The 23,626-nt window shown below is 42.0% G+C and overlaps 2 protein-coding genes and 1 long non-coding RNA gene across 13 annotated transcripts in view; 1 reads left to right on the top strand and 2 right to left on the bottom strand.

Moving 5' to 3' along the window:
* The window catches only part of LOC117184602 (uncharacterized), a 69,363-nt gene extending 46,828 nt beyond the window's left edge, over nt 1-22,535 (top strand). The window contains exon 4 of the long non-coding RNA XR_004470008.1: nt 22,479-22,535. This is a non-coding gene — a long non-coding RNA (uncharacterized lncRNA). The remainder of the gene's footprint in view (nt 1-22,478) is intronic.
* LOC26532264 (prisilkin-39) lies at nt 4,433-6,143 on the bottom strand. 2 transcript variants are annotated; one of them, XM_015187626.2, is made up of 4 exons: nt 5,965-6,143; nt 5,785-5,896; nt 5,415-5,717; nt 4,433-4,855 (listed from the first exon to the last, which is right to left on the bottom strand). In XM_015187626.2, exons 1-4 carry the CDS (start codon nt 5,986-5,988, stop codon nt 4,833-4,835), a joined length of 462 nt encoding a protein of 153 aa, XP_015043112.1. In that variant the 5' UTR covers nt 5,989-6,143; the 3' UTR covers nt 4,433-4,832. The 2 variants fall into 2 exon arrangements, with proteins under 2 accessions (XP_015043112.1, XP_015043111.2); XM_015187625.2 differs by lacking the exon at nt 4,433-4,855 and having other exon boundaries at nt 5,112-5,717.
* On the bottom strand, nt 9,896-23,312 carry frm (farmer). 10 transcript variants are annotated; one of them, XM_033382979.1, is made up of 14 exons: nt 23,214-23,302; nt 22,830-22,975; nt 16,464-16,596; nt 14,821-15,152; nt 14,518-14,746; nt 13,862-14,455; nt 12,742-12,747; nt 12,429-12,578; nt 12,309-12,362; nt 12,181-12,222; nt 12,010-12,120; nt 11,744-11,941; nt 11,393-11,447; nt 10,979-11,046 (listed from the first exon to the last, which is right to left on the bottom strand). In XM_033382979.1, the coding sequence occupies exons 2-13, from the start codon at nt 22,851-22,853 to the stop codon at nt 11,422-11,424; spliced, it is 1,899 nt and encodes a 632-aa protein (XP_033238870.1). In that variant the 5' UTR covers nt 22,854-22,975; nt 23,214-23,302; the 3' UTR covers nt 10,979-11,046; nt 11,393-11,421. The 10 variants fall into 10 exon arrangements, with proteins under 10 accessions (XP_033238863.1, XP_033238862.1, XP_033238865.1 ...); XM_001353714.4 differs by having other exon boundaries at nt 12,429-12,635; nt 12,709-12,747; nt 23,186-23,285; XM_033382975.1 differs by having other exon boundaries at nt 10,753-11,046; nt 11,393-11,941; nt 12,429-12,635; nt 12,709-12,747; nt 23,186-23,284.
* Nucleotides 23,313-23,626: the final 314 nt, after the last annotated feature.

The raw sequence follows: 23,626 nt of genomic DNA on the forward strand, positions 1-23,626 counted from the left end.
AAGAGTATGACAGAAGCTGGTTCTTTTTTCTTCCCACCAGGAAGTTGTATCTGGATGGGAGCAGAAAAGGGAAGAGCCCACACGGTATCACTACGGACCGAAACCGGCCTAAGTTGGACAGGCTCCTAGCGAGCCTGCCTCCCAACCCGTGAGCCAATTGAAAGGTACTGAAATGCGGATCGGACCCTTATAACAGCCAGAATGAAGAACACCTGGCCTTCGAACACCCCTTGATGGCTGAGCAAAGAGCTCTTGAGTCCAGATGGCCGAATACCTTAGGGTATCCCAATGTCGAGACACTTGCACCTGTGCTCCAACGTTTCAACTGTTTGGACTTTATTTTTATGGGGGAAAATATCCCCCGCATCGTGGCGGGGTCTTCCGTATACACTTCAATTTTCTTCCGATAAACCCAAAAAATTTATGGATGGGGGGTGGAGGTGGGGGGGGGGGTCTGTTCTTTGATTATTTCACTCGTTAAGTGAGTCTCTTCCTGAAAGTCGAGAGACTCGATAAAACTTCCCATGAATAATTTTCCGAAAGATTTTCACGTAACTTTTGTTTGGATTCCCTTTTTTTTTATGGCCATAATTAAATGCATTCCGCATCGCTGCAGACAGCGAATTTTAACAAGCAATTGGCTTTGATTTACATCCTTTAAATCGATTCCATTAGGGCAGGAGGCAGACACTCCCATTCCAGGCGTCTTTCTCCCGTTAATGGGAAAATCAAACAAAACAAAACAAAATGGAAATATGATAATGATTCTGAATCATTGTTTATTTATTGTCTGACTTCCTTCCGATGTGGCAGTGGCACGTGCTGCGGCAATCATTAGTTTATTCTGCAGAGCAAAATCATCTTTTCCTTTGCGCTTTTGTTGCACGGACGTTTTTTGGACTTTGGAACACTGGGACCCGCAAGCACGTGGCGCCCCTTTGGGGGGTGTTAATTGGTTAAGCATGCCATATAAATGGAACTTGCTTGGCGAATCGAATCGAATCGTATCGAATCGAGAGACAAAATTAGTAAAGAAGCAGCTAATTGTTGATTAGCAGGTGTCTTCGTATCTTTGACTTTGACACGGTAGCAGGGTACAGCTGTCCGCAAGGATCCCAACTGGTTTCAGAAGGTGTGTGTGCTGCTAATGGACTGAGAGCCATCATATAGACGCCATAGAAGAGGGGCGTTGGCATTTCTTTCACAGAACTTCCCCATTTTTCATGGCTCCATCCATCCATCAGGTTTGGAGGCCTACAAATTTGATTGGAAATTCAGTTTCTCCGCATTGAATGCCGCTTAACCCCTTGATGCTTGCGACGGGGGGATTATCATTTGAAGGCACACAATTTTCGGACCCTCTTTCTGTGAAAGACAAAAAAAAAAAAACATAAGCCCCTCATTTGGCCGAATGTCAAGTTTTTTCTGGCAGCTCAATTTTTGCTGTTGGGATAACGACGAGGCACACACCATTCCCCCTTTAACCAGTTCGTATGACAACGGAATTCGTATACATTTTATTTCTTAAGAAGTTCTCAAGTTCGTTCAACCAATTACCACGGATCTCTCGGGGGTGGGCTGTGGCAGTGAAAGTTGCTGTGCAGCAGCTGCAAATTATAGAGTGCCATGAACAAGTTTTCGCCATAATCCTTCCTTTGCCCTGTGCTCCCCTAGTTTTCCCGTACTTTCAGCAGCAGATAGTACGTGACAGGAAGCAGCTGTCGGGCTGAGGTTTGGCTGTGGGAAATTCCCAAAAGTTGAGATGCCTTTCAGCCTTTTCTGGAAATTTTATTGGGAATTGGGACTGCACTTGAAATATTCGTCGGCCTGCAACAGTCTTTAAATGGCTATGAAATGGTGTCTGGCATTCCACAGGGTCTGGGCCTGATAATAGGTGCACCTCTAGAAGATGGTGGACTCCCCAGTAAAGCCTCATCGGTCCTGCATTGGAGCATCTGATTAAGGATTAAGTTCTCCTTACGGTTAAGGGAGATTTCGATTGCTTTCGTTGGATCTACCAGTTCCTGTGGAGGAGTCCCTGCACCAGAAACCCCCCCTACCATCATCTTCTGTAGAACAAATCCCCAGATAGGGGCCCAAGGAGCTGAATACCTTGCAGGGCCAGTATGTAATAAACGCTATTATTTTCGTTATTTTTTTAGTATTTTTTTTTCCCGCAGACCTAAATACAGAAATAGTATATTATGCCATACAAATATTTGCACAGAGTCCCCAACGAGGCGGCTTTCCGTACATGCAATAATTTTTGCATTATTTGTTGTTGTTTGTGGAGCCCCGGGTTTCGGCTTTTATTAATTAAAATGTTGTTAACATTAGATTTTGAGCGCGTGATGCAGTGCAGGCGGCATTTAGTCCGAAGCCGCTTGGCAAATAAATAATTCCATTTCCCGCAGATACGAATATTTTTATCGGCTTTCAGTGGTGTTTTATTTATTGTAGTTTTTCGCGCGCGGGGCTCTTTAATTATTTCTATTTGCCTTTAATGTGGGGCACAGCATCGTGTATCGTGTATCGTGTACAGCGGGCAATAACAAACATTGAAAAATGAATTAAGACTCGAATAAAAAACACCACCAGCAAAGATGAAGAAGACGCAAAAAAATGAACTCTTTTTTTTCTGCGCTCAATTCCATTTGATGCCATAATATTCAGTTCTTTAATGACCTACGGAATCGCCGCTTGTTATTGTTTTTTTCTTGTATTCTAAACATTCTAGGGGAAAATATTCCATACGAAATTGGTACACCCTGGATGACAGGGTGTTCTGTGTTTGAGGAGCGCCTGGCGACTGTCTTTCTTTCGGTGGAGGATTTTTGCTGTGCAAAATATTCCTTTTTATCCTTTATTCCTCCACCAAATTGTAGATATATATTTCCATTCGTGATTGGCCTCAACAATTGTGTTTTTAATCCCCATTTATTATTTTAATTATTTTATTTATTTATTTCTAACGCCACAGTTGTTCTACTCTATGTTAATTGAAACAGAATGATTTTCTTGCTCTAACATTTTTAGTATGACTAATATTTGTATTATGACTAATATATTTATTATTAACGCTAATACTAATTTTATTTTTTTAGTTATATTTTTATTTTAGTATTATAATTTAATTTATTTTTACTGTTATTATTATGCTTTTTTACTATTATTTATATTATTATTTTTAATTTAAACAAAATTTTTTTCAATAGTTTTTTAAGTTTTATTTATTCTTTTTTTATTTTTTTTATTATTTTTCTTATTTTATTTATTTTTAAAAATTGTATTATTTATATTATTACTATTATTTGCATTACTTTTATCTTTATGCATTATTATTTTTATCATTATTATTTTTATCACTATTATTTTTATTATTATTATTTTTCAATATATCTCTTTTTTAAGAGTTTATCAAGTGTATTTCTAATTTCTCCCTAAATAATTTTATTCTTTTTATTTTTTATTGTATTTATTTTTTTAATTTTATTATTTTTACTATTACTATTATTTTTGTTGCTATTAGTTTTATTATTATTATTTTTCAATATATGTTCTTTGTTTTTAAGAGTTTATCAAGTGTGTTTTTAATTTCTCCTTCAATTGCATTGCTCTCCTAATAATATAATAATAATATATACTATATACTCGATATATATTTTGTATACCTTCTTTTGCCCTTCAATCACAAAATTATATATCTCTTTGCATCTGTGAATGCCCTTCTTCTAGGGTGTCCAAAGGTTTGTAGCCCCCCAAACAAAACTCTTTATTTTCATTGGAATTTTATGCACATCATCAAATTATGTAGCTGTAGCCGTATCTCTAGCATCTCAGAGGCTTTGTATCTTTGTTTGGGCTTCTGCTGTTCGCTTTTTTTATGACTGCACGGAAGGGAGCTGCGCATTCGAATGGAACCAACTACCAAACGAATGGCAAATCGCAAATGAATGCAAACGAATGTGGAATTCTTTTCCGAGTGTTGTCATATGTGTTTGTTTTTTGCCGTAAGGGAAAATTACCAAATAAAATGAACTAAATTTTAATTGCTGTGGAATTCTTTTCAATGTCTGTTCTGACGATTTCCTAGACAATTTTCCACAAATTTTTGAAAGGAAAACTTTTACCCTCCCTCCCTTTTTTTCTTTGTCTAGTTTTTCGCAAGGAATTTGCTTCAAGGCAATGTTTTCCACAATAAATAGGTTTGGAATTTCAACAAAAATATGCATGAAAAATATAACCATTTCATTTTCCATTTTGGTTTAGCTGCCACAACAAATTGAAAGCAAACTTGTGGAAAAGCTAATGGAGTATGTCCAACATTTAGTAGCTTTAACCCTTCTTCGGTGCTGAGATTATTTATAAATATTATTTTTAGCTTCATTTTCCCAAGGATACACCGACAAACACACACACACACACACACCCGTGAATTCTTTGCAAAAATATTGCTTTATTTAACAAGAGAAATCTATTATCTTATCTCAAATTGCTCTGAACGCCTCTCAGCAACTCCGGAGGAGCAGCTCTTCGTGGAATGCATTTTCCCAGGGAAACTGGAGCTTCACTGCATTTACGAGTGGGCGGGTAGAGAGCGGTGGGTGGGGGGATAACATAAACATGACTTTACTTAAAATATATAAAAAAAAACATTAAAAAAAAAACGAAGCTGAAGTCTCCAGTAAAATGTGGACGTAGATGTGGGTTGCAAAATTCCATGCCACAAGATGTTGCCTAATAAATTGTTTATAAAAGTTTTACGATACTTGTGTGTGTGTGTGTGTGTGTGTGTGTGGGTGTGCCGAAGCGTGACATCTGAAGAAGAAGTCTTAGCCGTAAGTCTGTCTGTAGCCTGAAAAATAAATGTAGAGGATTTTGAGGCATTAAAAAGAGTTGCACAAATAAAAACCATAAGATACTTTTAAGCGGCCACTGTATCTGAGAGATAAGCAACAAATGAATGAGTGAATGAGTGAATGAGTGAATGAATGAATGAATGAATGTGCAATTGGGCATATCCGTTGGTAATTTCGAATGTTTAACGACAAGGCAACAAATGAATTATAAGCAAAATTAAATTAGTAGCAGATTCTGTTTTATTGTTATAGAATGAAATGAGAGAGAAGAGAGAGAGAGAGAGATGAACGAGTAGAAGAGGAAGAAAAAAGTTGATTAAAATACATAACAAAAGGCAATAACAAAAGCGACAAACGGATGATCACAGAAAGATACTTAGTCATAGCCGCGATACGAGGAGGAGGAACCATAGCCATAAGAACGATCTGGCGTCTGCTGGCGATGCTCTGGCAGGCCCAAACGATCTGTGTTCTCGTAGTAGCCATAGCCGCGATTCCTCTGGCCCTGATAGTCGCGCTGCCAATAGCCCGAGTATTGCCTCAAACCGCCATTACCTCCGTAGCCGCCGTAGCCGGCATAGCCTCCCTGAGAGCCCAGGATATTTGTTGTGGGATAATAGCTGCCGCCAGTGCTCGGATAGCCGCCAGTCGTGGGATAATAACTGCCTCCAGTTGTGGGATAATAGCTGCCGCTAGTTGTGGGATAATAGCTCCCTCCTGAAGTGGGATAATAGCTGCCCGAATTGCCATAATATCCGTTGTTGTTGTAGCCATAATTGTAGCCAGGATATGTCGGTCGCTGGTAATTATAGCCATAGTTTGGATATCCACCAGAGCCGCCACCAAAAAGATTCAAAACTGAAAAAAAGGAGCGTCCAATAGCGTATAAATACACATGCATGCCTCTAACCGATGGAAGACTAACACTTTGCTGAGGTCTCGGCCGTGGCCAAATCTCCGCCCGTTGTCCTGGTGGTGCCCACGCCCACCTGGGCGGGGGGCAGGCTCACGCTCCAGGCGCCTGCAAGCAACGCAAACTGCCAGAAAACAGGTTTTTTTTTTTGTTTATGGAAATGAACAGCAAATTGGACCACCAAACACTCACCATTAGCATAAATATCTTGAACATATTTGTAGGACGCAACAGCAACAACAACAAACAACAAAAAAAAAGGAAAGTAAAGGAACTTCTTTGGATTCGGAGAGGCCCAGTGGTAGGCAAGACAACGTCTATTCGCAGCGACAGTTGTACGTTAAATAATTCTGCTTCTCAGACGGAGAGGCCAATTTATATTTTTCATTTTACGGCTGAGTTGCTACGTTCCTCAAACTTCAAGTCGCGCTTACCGTACCCCCGCCAGCAGAGATACAAAGATACAGCAACGACACCGCCGACACACAGAGACAAACAAAGAGCTCCCAACACCCCCACCCACCCCGCCCCAGCCCCATCGCCAGCCCCTTCCACCGCGAACTCTCGCACTTGTCGCACTTTTTGTTGTTTTGTTTTGTTGTTTGTCTCAAGTTCAGTATTATTACTCATACGTCATGTAAACATGGCCAAAACGTTTCGTTAAAAAAAAAAAAAATACCCAGAGAGAACTTCTGTTTGAGAGACAGACAGAACTGCAACGCAACCCCAACTCCAACCCCAAATGATACTCAATTCTAGGCACTTTTTGTGCGATTATGTGGCATTATAAAATAATATTCGCAAAGTGACAAAATAAATGCCTCATTTTGGAGTCAGTGCGTGTTTAATTTTTCGTAGAGCTATTTACCTTTCAGATAACTTTAGCAAACACAAATAGTCAAAACGAAACAACCTCCGCTTCGATAATCCTCTCTCTCTATCTCTCTCGCTCTCTCTCTATCTCTTTGTTTATCCACAGTTCACAGATCGAATTTCTTTCAAGTGGGCCGCTCTTGCTTGCTTAGTATATCTTTAATTCCAATTATCCACAGAAAGTTTGTTGCACAAATATTTAAAAGACTTGACTCTTGAATGGTGTGCGGTGCGGGCTGGGTCTTGCATAATTACCGAACAGAATATAAATTTCATAATCATTGTGGAAGTTTTTCATTCATAAAACTCTGCAGTACTCGCACCGCTGGGCCCTTAAGAGCTGCAGAGGTGGCCTAACCTCAAAAAGGGGCAAAAGAAACAATGTGTGAAATGCTATATAGGGTGTTACCATGCGGGCATTACACATCTTCAGCTATTGACTTGTCACATGGTCGTAAAATCCATCCAAAGCCCCCCCAAAAAACTGGGTTACACATCAATTCGAAGGCTAAATATTACGCAAAGGCAAAACAATGGTTTAAAGATCTTCTTTTTTTTTGTTGTTATTGGAGAAACAAGAACTACAGCCAACGATGGTCACCGAAATAAGAGTCTGGAAGCAGAAACCAACTTGAGAGCAAGCCTCGAAAGAGGGCGGCCACAAGCTCAGCCTGGAAAATAAAGTCCTGATCTACAAAGCCCCTGTCTTGGATCTCTTGTGCAGACATCGTCAGAGTCCTCTGCGTCCCACTTGTTGGCGATGAGGGGCCACCCAAACGTGCTGGCTCCCTCCACCCAGCGCATCTGCCCAACGGGAGGATCTAGAATGGACCTAAGCCCTAAGAACTTGAGATAAAGACCCACATGCTGCTGCTGTCCCTGGACTGGAGCATGATTAGGTTGTATTCTCATTGTTTGAATTGTATCCCAACCCATACATCTCATTTTGCATTCGATTCTGAGTGTGGGGTGCTTATTTTAGCTTATTTTGCTTTTGCATTCTCTGGCCAGAGTCTCGCTCGGACGCAGCATGCACTTGGCGTTTTATAATCCTAATCCTAGGTGGCGCAGTCGGAACGGACTCCAACAGCAACGACTGCCACACCATTGCCACTGTTTATGGCTTTCGCTTTCTATTTTTCCTCCTGATTTTCTCCCCTTAAATACCACTTCCATTACTCTCTCGATATTTGGCAGCGAAAGGGGAGAAACAAGCAAAAACCTCGACCAAGAGACGACCCTACAACAAATGCGTGCAACATCTATCAGCACCGCAGACTCGGGCATTGCACCCTTGAAAACGCTCTGGGGCAGCGGGGAATCGATGAACATAATTCTCACTTAGTTTTCCATAAAGTTTTATTTTTCTAAATTTGTATCTTGGCATCTAATACGCCACGCATTTCGCCCCTGACCCTGGACTAAGAGTATTTTCGGATTTACGCTGGCGAATTCCAGCCAAAAGCAGTCTTTCTCTGGCTTTTGCTTGTGCCAAGAACAAATTTGCATTCAACACCGTGCCCCGAGTCGCTCCAGTCAGGCATAAACTTGAAATGAGGTAAGTTTCAGTCAGGAAAATGGTTTCCCAGAAGTAGAGTCCAGATTTTACCATTATAATAATAAACTTTACTTTAAATATTCGGACGTCGGAGTCTACTTTTAGGAGATTCTTTTTTTCAAGTTTTCATTCGAATAAAGTTCCACGAAATGCCCACGGATGGCGCCACTTAGTGCACTGACGTCAATGCAACGTGAAATAGAGAGAGAGGGAAAGAGAGAGAGAGAGAGAACTCCCAGAGAAATATATATACATTTACCCCTTTAAGAGCTTCAACGTCAACTTTTTACTTTGAATAATTTTGAATCTTTGAGTGGCTTGCCATTGCAGAATCGGTCGGGAATTATCTGTCAATTTGTATCCAAATTTTGGGAAATTTAGTAACTCATTCGGTACGGAATTTGGACGCTGTCGGAGGGGTTTTTGTTCTAGCAGCAAAGGCCGCGGCTCTACTTTTACACCCGGTACTCAATCAGTTTATAATTAAGCTTATAAGTAACTTGTTCAATGTGTTTTAAATATTATTATACCCGTACTTAACGCTGGTATTGATATCGGAGCCGCGGACTGTCTCTGTCTTTTGGTATCGGCTTGTTGGCTAATGCTAGGAAGGGATTCGGCTGACGCTTGTCATAGGAGGTCAAAAACATAGAGAGAAAGAGCTCTACCATATTAAGTCCTGCACTTCGAATTTTGAAATATTTTTATTTAAATTTTTATTGATCCATTTGTGCGCCACAGTTGTCTCTCTCTGGCACGTTTCTCACACCAAAATCAGCTGTGTTGCTATCTCGCTCTCCTCCGACAGGGGATGCACCTTGCACGATGAAGATGCATGAGAGAGAGAGACAAAAGATTTGTGAACGCGTGGACGGGGGGCGGCGGCAAATAGATTTGTTCATTCTAGCTATAATAATGATCCGATCTAATCCAGATTCGGCCATCTGGTAGATATGGTGTTTTCGTATCTTTATCCAAAGATTTTTGGGTGAGGCGAAACTCTCGGAAGCTATAGCACTAATAGAGTCTGAGAACTAGGCAGCAGACAAGACGGAGAGACAGACGACTTTTGGGGTCGGAAACGCTTTTCTCTGGGCGCTAAACATCACATCCACACATCATCCACCACAAAACTATTCCCCTAATCGATTCCAATATCTATAGCCACCGTCCTGGCAAATTGGACGTCGAATGAGCTTATGGGGCGCCACATCATTGGTTTATCATCCACAATGGTGCTCTCTACGGCACTTTTATCATCCTCCCAGTGTGGCTTAGCTGAGTAGGCGTATCACCTCTCTCTCTCTCTCTCTTTCTTCCCGTCACTAGCTCTCTCCCAGCGTAGCTGGATCTCTCTCTCTTTCTCCATCGCTTGCCCTCTCCCAGTAAGAAACGTTTTTAAATTGTTTTTCTTAAATTTTATTTAATTTCATTTAGTTGCTTTTTTGACATATAACAATTCAATATTCCGTCTCAATCGTGATTAGAGTAGACATTAAATAAACTAAAAACTAAAGTTGGTAAAGAAATAAGGAAATAAAACGAAATGAAATTATTAAAAAAAAAAAATAAAAAAAGAATACACAAAATGCATAATAAACAACATGTCACAAAACAATTTTTTTCTTACAGTTTTCTTCTTTCACATTTTCGATTATCGCTCTCTTAAGTGCGAGATATTTTCGACTACAATTCGACAGGCAGATTAACACACAAGAAAAAAGCGAACACATCAATGGATTCTCAACTTCAAAACACTTAGACGCTAAGACTGGAAAGTGGATTAGTTTTTTGGGGGAGTTTTGGGAGGAGTTTGGAGGAGGATTCTGGAGCGGGATTTAAAGCGGGATCTGGGAGAGGGTTTTTTCATCGTCAGGACGTCGGGGCCGTTGTCTTAGTTCGTAGTCTCAACCTTGATCTTGTCGTCGCTAGTCTCCTTGACCTTTACCACGGGCAGTGGATCAGCCAGGACCTTAGCTTCTTCAGAGGCAGCTGGTTTTGGCTCTTCGGCGGTGGCTGACACTGGTTTAATCTCTACTTTAACCTCCTCAGAGGCGGCTGCAACTGGTTTTACCTCTACTTTGGGTTCTTCAGAGGCTGCTGCAGCGGGCTTAACCTCCACTTGAATCTCTTCGGAGGCGGCTGGTACTGGTAGAACCTCTTGAGCCTCTTCAGTGGCAGCAGGAATGGGCTTAGCCTCCACCTTAACCTCTTCAGAGGCAGCAGGAACGACTGGAATCTCTACTTTTGCCTCCTCAGAGGCAGCAGCCTTGACCTCCGCCTCCGCCTCGGCCTCGGCCTTCGCCTCCGTGGCCTCCTTTTCGCTCGTCTCGCGTTTCTTGTGCAATCTGCTGGGCAAATTCTGAGTGCAGGAACAGGGACACATGCACTGATCCTTGGGGGCGCCGCCTGTGAACACCGAATGCAGGCTGAAGGCATTCGGTATGGCCGCTGGCTGCACGCCCAGCGGGAAGGGATCGACAATGCTGTTCTGCTGCTTGTCGCTTGTGTATATGGAATTCTCATCGCAATTCGAGTAGTACTCCTGTGGCAGGATCACCACCGGCATGAGAGCGATGACGGCGCCCTTGGGTATCTTATCCGGCGGATAGAAGGCCGGCTGTCCCGGGGCTTGGGGTATCACGGGCAATTGTGTGAGTGACATGGCATTGATTATGCTGCCAAAGTTCGCTTGTCCATTGAAGCCGGAAAATTGTTTGTTAAAGTCAACAGAGGCAGGATTTTGGGGATAGTTGTTACTAGTGTGGGAGTGGGTGCTTGTGGTGCTTTGAGTGGTTTTCGATGAGTGGTGCGTCTTATCGTTGCAGACACAGGTGTCGCCGCTGTTCGGATACGCAGGCACATGCAATGGTGGAGAGGGACGTGGCGTTACTTTTGGTTCAACAACATAGGACTGTTGTGGTCGTGGCGTCGTCACCGTCGGCGTCTGTGGTACGGGTTGTCTGTACGGCGGTGGCTGTTGGGGCACCTGTGGCGTATGGTATTGTATGGGTGGACTGGAGACCTTTTCGAAGGGTCTGGGCGTGGATGGCTGGTAGACAGTGGGTCTGGGAGTCGTTCGTGGAGTCGTTTCGTATCGTGTCACCACTGCTGGAGTGGGCGGTGCGGGTGGTGTGTGCGGTACAACGTTGTGCGGTCTCTGTGGTACTGTATGGATATCAATATTACCGATTGTTACTGGTGGCTTATTATCCTTCTCAATAATGATAGCCGGGACCTTTGGCTGTACAATCGTTGTTGTCGTTTGGAATGGCGGAACGGGAACAGGAACGTTGGGAACAGGAACGGGAACATGGTGTTGGGAAGGTGGTGGTGGTTGAGGTTTTTTTGGTTGTGGGATAGAAGGAGGAATATAGGTTAGTGGTGGCTTTGCTGTGGTTGTGCTTGTGGATGGTTTCTTTTGCACATAATCATTATTCTGTTCGTAATTGGGCTTGAAATTGATTACGGGTGACTTCGGAGGTGGTTCGATCTTAATGGTCTGTGAGTAGGATGGTGGGGGTGGTAGCGAGATTTTACCCGGTTGATCTGGCGGCAGGTATCCGGGTGTCTCCTTGTCCGAATGCCTGGGATCGGTGGGCGGTACACGGTTGCCGTTTGGTGGTGGTGGCCCCGGTGGTCCTGGGCGGTCGGGTCCGGGTGGTCCCGGGCGGTCGGGTCCGGGTGGGCCAGGGCGAGTGGGTCCGGGTGGGCCGGGAGGTCCTGGGCGTTGGGGTCCTTGCGTGTAGAAAATGATCAAGTTAGTTTTTGTCTTTTCTGAGGCTGGGAAGTGGGGCGGGGCTTACCCGGTGGCCCTGGTGGTCCTGGACGAGTGGGGCCGGGTGGGCCGGGAGGTCCATATGGTCCTGGCCTGGTTGGCCCCTGAGGTCCGGGTGGGCCGGGAGGTCCAAAGGGTCCTAGAAAGAGGGTTCCTTTAGGTTTCGAACTACATTTTTTAAGGGAAATGTGAGACCTACCTTTAGGTCCGGGTCTAGTAGGTCCATTGGGTCCGGGAGGTCCTGGATTTTATGGAATCGAAAAAGAAAATGTAAAATACTTTCCTAGGGAGAGGTTGGTCCTAAAGGACTATGGATTCTTTTCCTACCTGGTGGTCCAGGTGGGCCGGGTGGTCCGTTGGGGCCGGGTGGTCCTTTCGGGCCTGGTAAAAGTCATCAAACATTTAAGAATCATCCTTTAAGTGGTTTCCCTTCCCCGTTTTTCTTACCTCCAGGTCCCTTGGGTCCTCCAGGGCCGTTGGGACCGTTGGGTCCTACACCGCCGCCGTCGCCATTGCCGCCGTTGCCGCCCTCGCCGCCGTAGCCGCCCTCGGGTCCAACAATGTGGACATACGGAGGTGCTGGCGGACCGGTGGGGCCTTCAACGTGAACATATTTGCCCGAATCATCGTGATAATATTTGCCATCATTAATACCTAACCCAAAAGAAAACACGATGCATAAGTATATGGTACTCCAAGGGATCTGTGGCGCTATGGGGGGGCTTACCTTTGTAACGTCCATCTTCACCTCTATATTTACCGTTGCCTGGAGAGGAAGAGCGTGGGGGATGTGGAAATCGTTCGATTAGTAAACATTTCATACAAGTTTTGTATCAATTCAAATTAACTACTAGTACAGTTACTAGCTACACTAATCACTAACTACAGTAATCAGTAACTAAATTACGATACAAAAAAGTGCTACAAAAAAAAGGATACAATAAGAGGAGGGGACTACCGACACCACAAGAAAAATCATAACAACAAAAGCGGCAAACAAAAAATAAACAAGGATAATGGTTGGTTAGTATCAACATCTATATAGCGTATGGGGGGTGTTAGACCAGAAATCGATCGATCAATGGCTATCGATAGTATATCGATTATAAGTGAGGTTAAGGAATTAAAGGAGTTCTTTGGGTTAGTTTTCCATTAGTGTTCCATTGCTCAAGCATTTCATATTTTTTTCTTTTTTTCCAGGTGCATTATTTGTACAATATATGACAGTGTATGTGTGTGTGTGTGTGTGTAGGTGTGTGGTCTGAATGTTTGTGTGTGTGTGTGTATCGGTGCAAGCATGATTGATATAAATATACGCACATATATCTGTGTGTCTGTGTGTGTGTTTTTCATTTCGTTTTCAACTTTTTTTTTTTTTTTGTTTTGGGTGCATATAAAATATATAGAAAGGATATTTGTGGAATTTGTGCGCTCATTTAAAAGAGAGAGAGAGAGGTGCTCTAAAAAAAAAAATCGTGCCCTATATCGCCTAAACATATAGTATATTGTGTGTGGTTGGGTGCTTTCTGGATATTGAATATTTGCAAGAAAAAAAAAATCAAGGAAAATGAATAAGAATATTTATATATTGCTGATCTTTGGCTGAAAGTAAACGAAAGTAAACTTAAAATAGTTTAAAATTTAAATAGAATTATCATCTAAAAAGAGACATAAACATAAGTTAAGGGAATCGCTTAAAGAACTACGAGAAAAGCCTGGAAGGAAGCAAAATTTGAACGAACATTTCGGGTATCGTTTTGCCCTTGAAGATATCAGTTGTGAGTAGAAGACCCCTCGCTATATCCTCCACAGATCGTTCAAATTTTGATCTCCAGGGTGGGAAGGGGGGATGGGGGATGTGTTGTTGGTGGAGGGCTAACCTGATACGTATCCAATGGCCCCAGGAAAACCGGTATCGGTGTGCGTGTAGGTGCTCGTGTAGGTACCCTCATCGCCAGGACGATAGCCACTGCCAGCACCGACTCCAGTACCGACTGCAGCACCACTGCCCGTGCTATAGCGATCGCCAGCACCGACGCCGTTGCCATTGCCAGTGCTATAGCGATCGCCAGCACCGACGCCGTTGCCATTGCCAGTGCTATAGCGATCGCCAGAGCCGAAACCGGAGCCGCTGCCGGGACCAGTAGCGTCGCCATTGGCATTATATTGACCCGATCCGAGGCCTGTGCGATCTCCATCCTTGTATACCGGTTTTCCTGAGGCTCCGCCTCCCGCGCCGACAGGGCCCAAGGGTCCTGGGGGTCCAGGGGGACCAAACGGCCCCTTGGGTCCATTGGGTCCGTTTGGACCGCCAGGACCGCCAGGACCGTTGGGTCCAAAGCCACCGAATCCTCCATTGCCGCCATTGCCGCCTCCTGAGCCGCTGCCGCCATTGCCGCCATTGCCGCCGTTGCCTCCGTTGGAGCCAACCACATGGTTATAAGGATTGCTATCCGGCTTGTATTGGCCATCATCTAAAAGAACACGAAAGACTAGAGTCCGTGGCCGGGAGGGGATCGCAGAGATCGGTTCTCACTGTTGCTGCCCGGAAGCAGGGTGTTCACAGAGTGGAAGGACGGCGCCTGATCCCCAGGATACTCGCGATGCGTGTGTCCCTTGTCGGTGCCGAAGAGCCCTGTGCCCTGGGGCACCAGCGGACCCGTTGGCTTGTGGATGGGCAGACTCTTCTGGTCGGAGCCCTTCAGTACCGGAATGTTCACCGAGAACGAGGGTATGGCATCCTTGCTACCCTCCTTTTTCTTATACTAGAAGATCGATATATCAGTGAGGATTTTATCTGGAGAGAGAGTGTTTTCTTCCTCCTCCTTTGCATCCTTACATCATTCTCCACAAAGTAGGGCACACCCGACTGGGCGCCGTTGGCAAACTTGCCGCATCCAATGGGGAAGTAGAGTTCGTGCCACTGCAGCAGAATTCCTGGCGCCGAGGGACCACCATCCGTCTCATTGTACAGATGTGGGGGGAAGGTCTCGACGGGCTTCTCCGGCTCTACTGTCCTATAGCCATGGGCGTCGGCCACATAGTGTGTGGCACGGAGCAGATGGTAGGGATCGATCAGGCCGTAGCAGCCATAGGTGACGCCATCGGGTCCACGGGTCTCGTGATGGAAGTTCCCTGTCTTTCCCACATCATAGCCATAACGATAGGCGTCTAGTTTTTCGATCGTTTACGAATTTTGAGGTGGGTGTTTGTTTGTTTGTTTGTTGGTTGTTGTTGTTGTTGTTGAAAGAGTAATGTTTTTAAAGGTATAACTTTGGGTTTGTGGTTTGTGTTTGTGAGAATTTGGTATGTGACCCTGTAAAACCTGTAAAATGTTGCATAGATATCCCTAGGAATCTCTATCGACCTGGCTATCAGATATCTGTTACCTAAACTCTCTTCTGAACCTAGAAATCTTTCGTAAAAGGCGCTGGAAGCTGCAAAGGTTTCGTTTATCCAAAGGCATTTTAATAATAAAATGCCGAAGGAAAGGCACGAGAGTGTCCAAGCAAAAGGGCTCTCTTTGCTCTTGTTGGCTCTCAGATTTGAGCAAGATAGAGAGTGCTGCCATGCTCACTGCAACATTTTTGGTGTCCTTCGTTACATTTTATTATTATATTGCCTTTGGAATAATCCTAGCCATATATGAGATATATATTTGTATATAGGTAGTATTATAGTATATAGAAAATGTTGGTGTTTTTGTGTGCTGTTGTTGTTGAGTTGTTGTTGTTGTTTGTTGAAGTTTTGTTGTTGTAAAAACTTTTTTTTTAACTAGTTTTTTTTTGGTTGGGTTTCTTTTTTTGTTGTGAGAGGAGGATATGAGTATGCAAAGCTTTTTTTCATTTAAAATTTCATGTTTTTCATACAAGAAAAGGTATGTAAAAGAGAGAGAGAGAGAGATAGTGGCATAGAGAAGGAAAAGAGACATATAGACAAAGAGAGAGAAAGAGGAGGAGAGAGAGATATAGATAGATGGTTGTTTGATTGTTTGATTGATTGATTGATTTGATTGAGCGTATATATATATATATATTTACAAATTGAATCTACGATTTCTACTGGGGTGAAATTTTTAGTAAAGCTGCTACAAAAGAACATACTACAAAGGACATTCTAATGAAGAACGAGGGCAGTGGTAGAGGTAGGTTGGTGGGGTGGGGTAGGGGGTATACAAATACTTAAGACTAAGGTACTACTAGTACTAACAACTACATTAACAAATTGGTTTTATCTATGAAAAAAACACTAACTAAACTGCATGGAATGGGTGGATAGTGGGGTTTTTTTTTTTATAGGATAGATACAAATACAAGGAGGTTCTACGAAAATACTTTACATAAATTAATGTTTTGGTTTTTTTTTTTTTTTTTTTTTTTTGAATTGAATGTGATCTTTGGAATGGTTTTATAAGCAGCTTATTACAACGTTATAGACAGCGGCGCAATGGTAAAGGGAAGGGGAAACGTGTTCGTCACTTACTTGTGTCAAAGTTAGAGGAATAATATTGTTGATTCGTTGTCTTTTGATCGTTTATATCGAGTATAAGACGACGATTCTCTGCATCGAATTTGGCAGAGTAAACGCATTGCACCAAGAAGATGCAAGCGACGACCTGGAAAAGCCACAAAAGAAAATGATTAATGGAAACAGCTGTTGAAAAGATTTGTCACATTCAAGGCACGCCCACAAACTCTTTAAAATGTATGTCTTAACTACGGCTTTGGTTCGGTTTTTTTTTTTTTTTGGATGACTCAAACAGGCAACAACAACAAAAGTTTGGGAAGTTTTGAGCTCGTTTTTACTGTTTCGTACCATCCCCGCAGCAGCCCCATTTAGATCCGGTTCGATTCGTTCCCAAGAAAAAGAAAAAAAAAAAAATACAAAAAATGCCCCAAAATGTCAAAGGCATAAAATAATCAAAGCACAACATTCCTCGTAGCTTGTGGCTTCACTCGTCAAAAAAAAACGTTTTGACGGACGGTTTTTTGGCTTAAGACTAGAACTGGAACTTGATTTTAAATATGCTAATTTCCTTCGATTTGTCACAGTCGCTGCGAAAAATGTCAGCCACTCTGCCGACTGACTGAACGTTCAAGAAGAAACTTGAAACTTGGCTCCCACTGACAGACACTTTAATGGACAATTAGCCGAGTTCTTAATGCACTTGTCGACATTTTGGAGTGGCAGTCGCGCTAATCAGTCGAATAATCATTGAATCTATGCCACATTAGTAACTAGGGTTATGCTGCGTTTAGTTGGGAGCTTTGATAGTTCTTGGATTAGCATCGATTCTCCGTTCTTCATTGAGTTAATTTAATTCATTCCACAGTTCCGGATTTGTGGCCATTTCCTTATCAGAAACGAGTTATTTTATTAGAATTCATAAAAGGCAGTCATATTTCCTAAATATTGTAGAAGGAAAAGACCTTCACATTATGCTAAATACAATAATAGTTCGATTGGTTTATGATCTTTGATAGATTGAGACTGCGATTGAGAGCCTCCTCTTCAATCAGCCTCTAATTATGTGCCTCCATCTCTTCGTGTGTGTTTGTGCGTCTCTTCCCCCCATGCGAAACAAAAACACAATCTCGTACATCATCGCATTTGTAATATTTTGCGCTTGCATTCGAACACGAATGAACGTGTCTCCCAACAACACAAATCCCAACCGTCTGCCACTCGCTGTTGGAGTGGGTGTGCGCTAGAAAGAGAGAGTGCGAGACCGAGCTTATCTCGGAGCGGAGTCCACGAAAATCAGCATTGAAAAGGAGACGAAAAAAAAATGTGCATTGCTCAAAAGACGAGCAGAAACGAGCACTGGGCTGCGAATGTGTTGTTGTTTTTGTCTTCTTGTCTTCTTTTGTGCTTGAGAGACAGAGAAACATTACAAAGTAGAAGGAATTTCTCCATACGGTTTTTATAATCCACCACTATTTAGGGCATTTAAACTTCGTTGACGCCCATTTCCATTAATCTGCCCATATCTGAGGTTAAAGAGAGATGTCTATATTAATTATATTGGATAACAATGGTTAACACCCGCTATAGATTTTGCGGATAAGGTCAATAATTTCTGTTATTCGTTTTCGCTATTGTGGGGGCAAATAAAATGAAAACCAAACCATGTGAAGGAAACCAAAGACACCAAACAAAACCAAATAAATTTCTCATAAAAAACAAATTTATTTGACCATCGAAAACGGCATCGAAATATGAAATCTCATTAATGCAAATTGGTGGCATCGCATCGGATTGGTGCGTACGGTTAACTGTCTTTTGATTGGCATATCTTCAAGTTTAAATTGTTGCCAAATCGACTGCTCCCATATCTCCATGAAAAATATCTATAAAATGACTATAATTTATAATGCCTCAATATCAAACAGCTGCTGACAACGGAGGTCGTTTCCAGCCACCGATACGGCAGGGGAGGGCCTCTGGAGGGAGGGCCCATCACATTTTTCATAATAAATAAAGTTCAAGCCTCGGCAAAGAGTTCAATGATTCATTGAGTGAGTGTCTCAGGGAGGGATTGTGTATTACAAAAGTTTTCCATAATTTTCATGTGATTATTGATTTTTTAGCAGGGCCCATCCCCCCCCCCATACCCCCCGAAAGTTTGTCTGGAGAACTAACGTGTTGAAAGTTTGGGGCTTTGGGGCTTACAAGTCGGTTCAGGCTGGGTTGGCAAAATGATTGATTGCACGTGGTGGGACTATTGGGAGGCACTGAAGGTATAGTAGGGCTATATATTCCACACAAAATTGATCAGAAATTGCTGGAATATGTTCCCCTAAAAGGTCTATAAAGTAGGGCCAATGAGTTCTTTAGGTATTTCCGAAGGAGAAAGAAAGAAACACTGCCCTGCAGACCCCTAGCTCCTTCCAAGGTAACACTCAAACTTCACCCTGATCTATGGCATATTGCTGTTTTGCATCCCTCTTTTTGGGTTTGGCCGCAGACTGAAACACCCATTTGTTATAAATAATTTGTCTACGCTTCAATGGAGTGAATGGGGGCTGTGGCTGGCTGCTGCCAAGCCTCTAATCAATTTTCAATCAATTAAGAAACCAAACGCCAGGCCAGGCCAGGCCAGAAAAATGTGGGCCACAGAGACACAAAAGAAGTGTCGGTAAGAGAGTATTACTTTTAAGTTGATTTTCAGTCTGGGCTTCGGTTTGAGCCGCAAATGCAGTAAATCAAGTGGCCCGTCAGGTCCGAGGCGTTGCTCACATAGATCATTCGAAGACAAGTGGCTCCTCTGTGGCGGCATGACCCAAAAAGCCGCAGAACTCTACGCCTTGAGAACGAACGCATGCCGCATGGTGCATGCTTCAAGCGTTCTACAATGAGCCAATGAATCTTTTGCCAAGTTTTCTTGCCATTTGTTGCTTTGCATAACTTGAAAATTTATTAATCGACTTATTTGCACGCACCAGAGATGTTGGTTTTTCTGTTAACATGATTTCAGCTACAACATTTTCATGATGATCATTCCGGGGGCTCCAAAAACACAGAAACCGGTTAAGACATCTCCATCTCCAGACTCTTGACTGCTTTTTGCCCTTTGGCGGTTTTTAGAGGCGAAACTCTCTGGCATTCAAGGTCAGTCTGGCATGGGCCCATTGCATTGAACAGCGAGAAAAATATGTTTAATAAACTATCATAAAAAAAAAAAAAAATGCAACCGATTATGCGACGCGAGGGGAATCTCTGACCTTAATCGATGACACAAGTTTTTGGGATGCAGTTTCGTTCGTTCGATTGTTCGGCGCTGGGCTGCGCCTGCATGAAATTGTGAAATTTCTTTCGTGTTTGTGAAATCAAATATTTCCATAAACCAGGCATAAAAAAAAATAAAAAAAAAAAATGTCAAACAAACATTTTTAATGAACGCCCAAGCCTGTTACCCGGCAACAAATATCATCAGAGACAACAAAAGAATTATTAGAACTTGGCAAACTTTTGTAACCCACCAGAGATCTGAATCGATCGATAAAATTCGATTGTTAAACAGGTCGAACCTGATGTGGCTTTAATTAGCAGCAGCGTCTAGAAGTATTCTACCAGAGCAGAGCCAAAAGCTGATGGAGTTCATTCCTCAGACAGATCAAATCCCTCTCAAACAATGATGGGAATGTACATACATATACGAGTGTACTTCCTTCCCCTTTCCAAATCGTGGCAGATTTATGGGAATCATTAAAAAATAAATACCGTTTCATGGGTACATCTCTTTCGGGAGTGACATCATATTAATTTTAAATCGAAAAGAAGAAAAAACAAAAAACTTTTACTTTCAACTTTTGGCATTTTGTGGGCACATTCGCATAACATTTTTCGTTCAAGCCAAAGACCGAACGAAGACTTCCTCCTCTGCCCACAACAGTCTTTGTCTCTGCTAATCGCTGTCTGGCAATCACCAAAAAACTCATTTGCATTTCTAGATTTTTCATTAAAGATACACGCACACACACTATACTCTCTATATATCTAAATATCTATAGATTTTGATATTAAAATCAGCCAAGAGATTCATAAATTAGAGTCAGACAAACCACAATCTGTTTGGTGTCTTTAAATATCGAAAGTTGGGCAGAAAAAAAAACCCATGAAGATGGAGAGTTGGCAGAAAGAATGCCTAGAATGGATGGGCAATAAAAGTGAATGGGACGTGGCTTAGAGTTCCATGAACTCTTACGTAAAGGGTTCAAGAATAGAACTTTGAAGCAGGGAGGAAGTTGAAAGGTTTGTCCAGCTCTTCAACAAATAGCTCTCCCGTTGGGCTCTCCAAGTTTCATACCCCTGGTTTCTTTAGTTCTTTATGTTCTTCAATCTTCTATTTGGTCTTCCGCTAACTGTAAACTTAATCCATGCAATGTCCCACATGTTTAACACTCCCAACACTCTCTTTTACAGCCGAAAGAATCCCCCTTATTTGTTTCAAACTGTTTATGAATGCCAGACACTCCACTCATGAGTACATTTTATGACTCGAACTCAACTTCTTGCCTACTACTGTGTCCCATCGGATTAAATCTCTGCCTCTCAAATTGCAGATGAAAATTCCGCGCACTCTTTAAAATTCCACAAACAATCTTCAGCTCTGGAGGGGGAGTGCGAGTGCCAAAGAAATCCCAGAATTCTGGGCCAAAACGAGACGATGGGCCCCTGTCAACGCTTGTTGCCGCAGGGCATAAACAATCTTTTACTCCTACCACATTTTTTTTCTTCGTACGTGTCTGACAGAAATAAGCCGCATGCTGTCGTGATAAATTCTGTGAGCCACCAGCTTAACCCCCAAGCCCAAAAGAAGGGGTCAAGGGACCCCAGAGACAGAGAGAGAGCAAGAGAGACAGGCATTAGCGGTGGCCATTTGGCAGGTGACACAAACCCAAAGCCAAAAACAATTTGGTTTCTAGTGCGAAATGGAGATGCTATCGCGGCATCATTATGACACTTTATATATACATTTTGGGGGTATCTGTATCTTTTGGGACAATTAACATCTTTTGGTTGGATATTATCTAAGAATTTGCTGGGGTCTCATACAAATTAACACTCTTTTCGGATAGTTTCTTTTTTTTGTTGGTTGTTAATGAAGCAAGTCCTTGACTTTTAATATCATGACTTTCTCAAACGGAACTAAGGCTTGGAATAAACACCCTAATCAACAATCACCAAATCCCAAAGTAACAAATGATTCAAAATCATTTGCATACCTTCCGATAATATCATTTAATACAAATTTATCTCTCACTTTCGACCAGAAATTCGCTTTTGTTTGGTTTCTTGTTTTTTTTTTTTTTTTTTGTTTTGTGCTGTGTCGCCGCATTTTTGGCCATTGACGCATCTCCTACTATGCAAAAAGCTCAACAAATTACGAATATCGATTGGATTTCAATGACAAAAACTGGGTAAAAACATGGGCAAGACGTTTTGCGTTGCGGCTAAAACAAATAGTAGGGCTACTCATCGAGAAACGCTTACGAAATTGCCGGTATTCGTCGCTTGTTTGCCTAGTAAAACGCCGGGCCCGGTGAGTGCCATTGCTATTACGCTATTCCTATTCGTACAAGCCATTCATTTATCCCCCTACTCGCTCGTACTCGTACTATAACCATTCATTTCCCTTCCACTAAGTTGCATTCAGGCAAATACTCCGTACTTGTGCAAATAAACCGAAAATAGTAACAAAATTTGACCCGGACTTGTTGTCTGTCTGCTCATAAATTTGTAATACAAGCAAATGACATCGTTTCTGGAATGAAAATCGGAATCGGAATCATTCGTTTGTGAGCTATTGAGCTCTACAAATACTATGCCGCATTTTGCTGCATTCTGTTTTGCTCTCGAAGCCTTCAAAACTCTACGGCTGGTAGGTGTTGCCATGCATAGTATGCCTTTTTGTTTGTTTGCAATCAAATATTCGAGTCAGACGCATTTTTTTCCCTCTATTTATTTGGTTTTCTTGTTTGTTATTAATTTTAGCGATTGCCAAGTGTTGAGGACAGACGGAATGGAGTTCAATGATTATTAAAAAAAAAAGAGGTAAGCAAAGATATAATTTTTTTAACTGTTTTGGAATATATGTGGGTGGAAAAATGACTAAAAATCCACAAAAAAAAAATATTGAAACTATAATTCCTTTTTTTTTAAAATAAAAAATGATAAAATATTCTACAAATTTCCAAAAATTTTTAATTTAAAATATATATATAGTCATTCCTTTGAATATCCAAATATCCTTCATTTACACACCCAAAACTTTTGAAAGATTTAAAAAAATATATTTCATACACATAAAAAAAAAATTATAATTAAAAAAAAAAAAAAACTCACCATGCAACAAACTGCACGCGCCATTTTGCAACGAATTTTTTAAGGGTTTTTTTTTATTTGACACAACGCAACGCTCCAGTAAATATTTATTTATGTATTTTATAAATTTTACAAATGGAATAAACTTGAGTTATCCAATTTCCAATCTTGAAAAAAAAGGAAGAAATATTCATTACATTATTGAACACAGATTTCACACTAGACAGTTTTTTTTTTTTTTGTAGTTTTTCCTTATTTCTTTTTTGTTTATCCTTGCAATTAGTTAAATTCTTTGTGTTTTTTTTCTTTTTTTTTTTGCATGTGAGATGATCACGGATCTTGTGAGATCTCTTGGGATCGTTTGAGTATTTATTTACTTTGGGGAGCCTAAACTAGAGCTCATACCGTGGTGACCGATCTGGACGAACTGAAGATGAACGCATCGCGTCTTAGCCATATAAACCAAGAGGCAGACGCAAAACGAAGCAAAAAAAAAAAAACGAAACACAAATAAAAAAAATAAAGACAGACTGAAATCGAATTTCAAGACGCGCTCAAAAAAGTGTACTTGAAAGCAGCAGCGCGACTCCAGAGGCAGAGCCAGAGCCAGAGACAGAGCCAGAGCTGGCGTTTGTGGCTTAAAGTGCGTGAGTGTGTGAGTGAAACGGGTTTTAAACATATGATTTGTATACACTGTAAAGAGGGTGTTATGATTGAGATGATGGGATCAATATCTGAGTCTCTAGAGGGATCTCTAGCATGGGTACATATCCCTCGGTAGAGTAGGTACTTATAATAGATAGATCAACGCTTGGCTT

The sequence above is a fragment of the Drosophila pseudoobscura genome, chromosome X, assembly GCF_009870125.1.
Source record: "Drosophila pseudoobscura strain MV-25-SWS-2005 chromosome X, UCI_Dpse_MV25, whole genome shotgun sequence".
NCBI classification, from domain to species: domain Eukaryota; kingdom Metazoa; phylum Arthropoda; class Insecta; order Diptera; family Drosophilidae; genus Drosophila; species Drosophila pseudoobscura.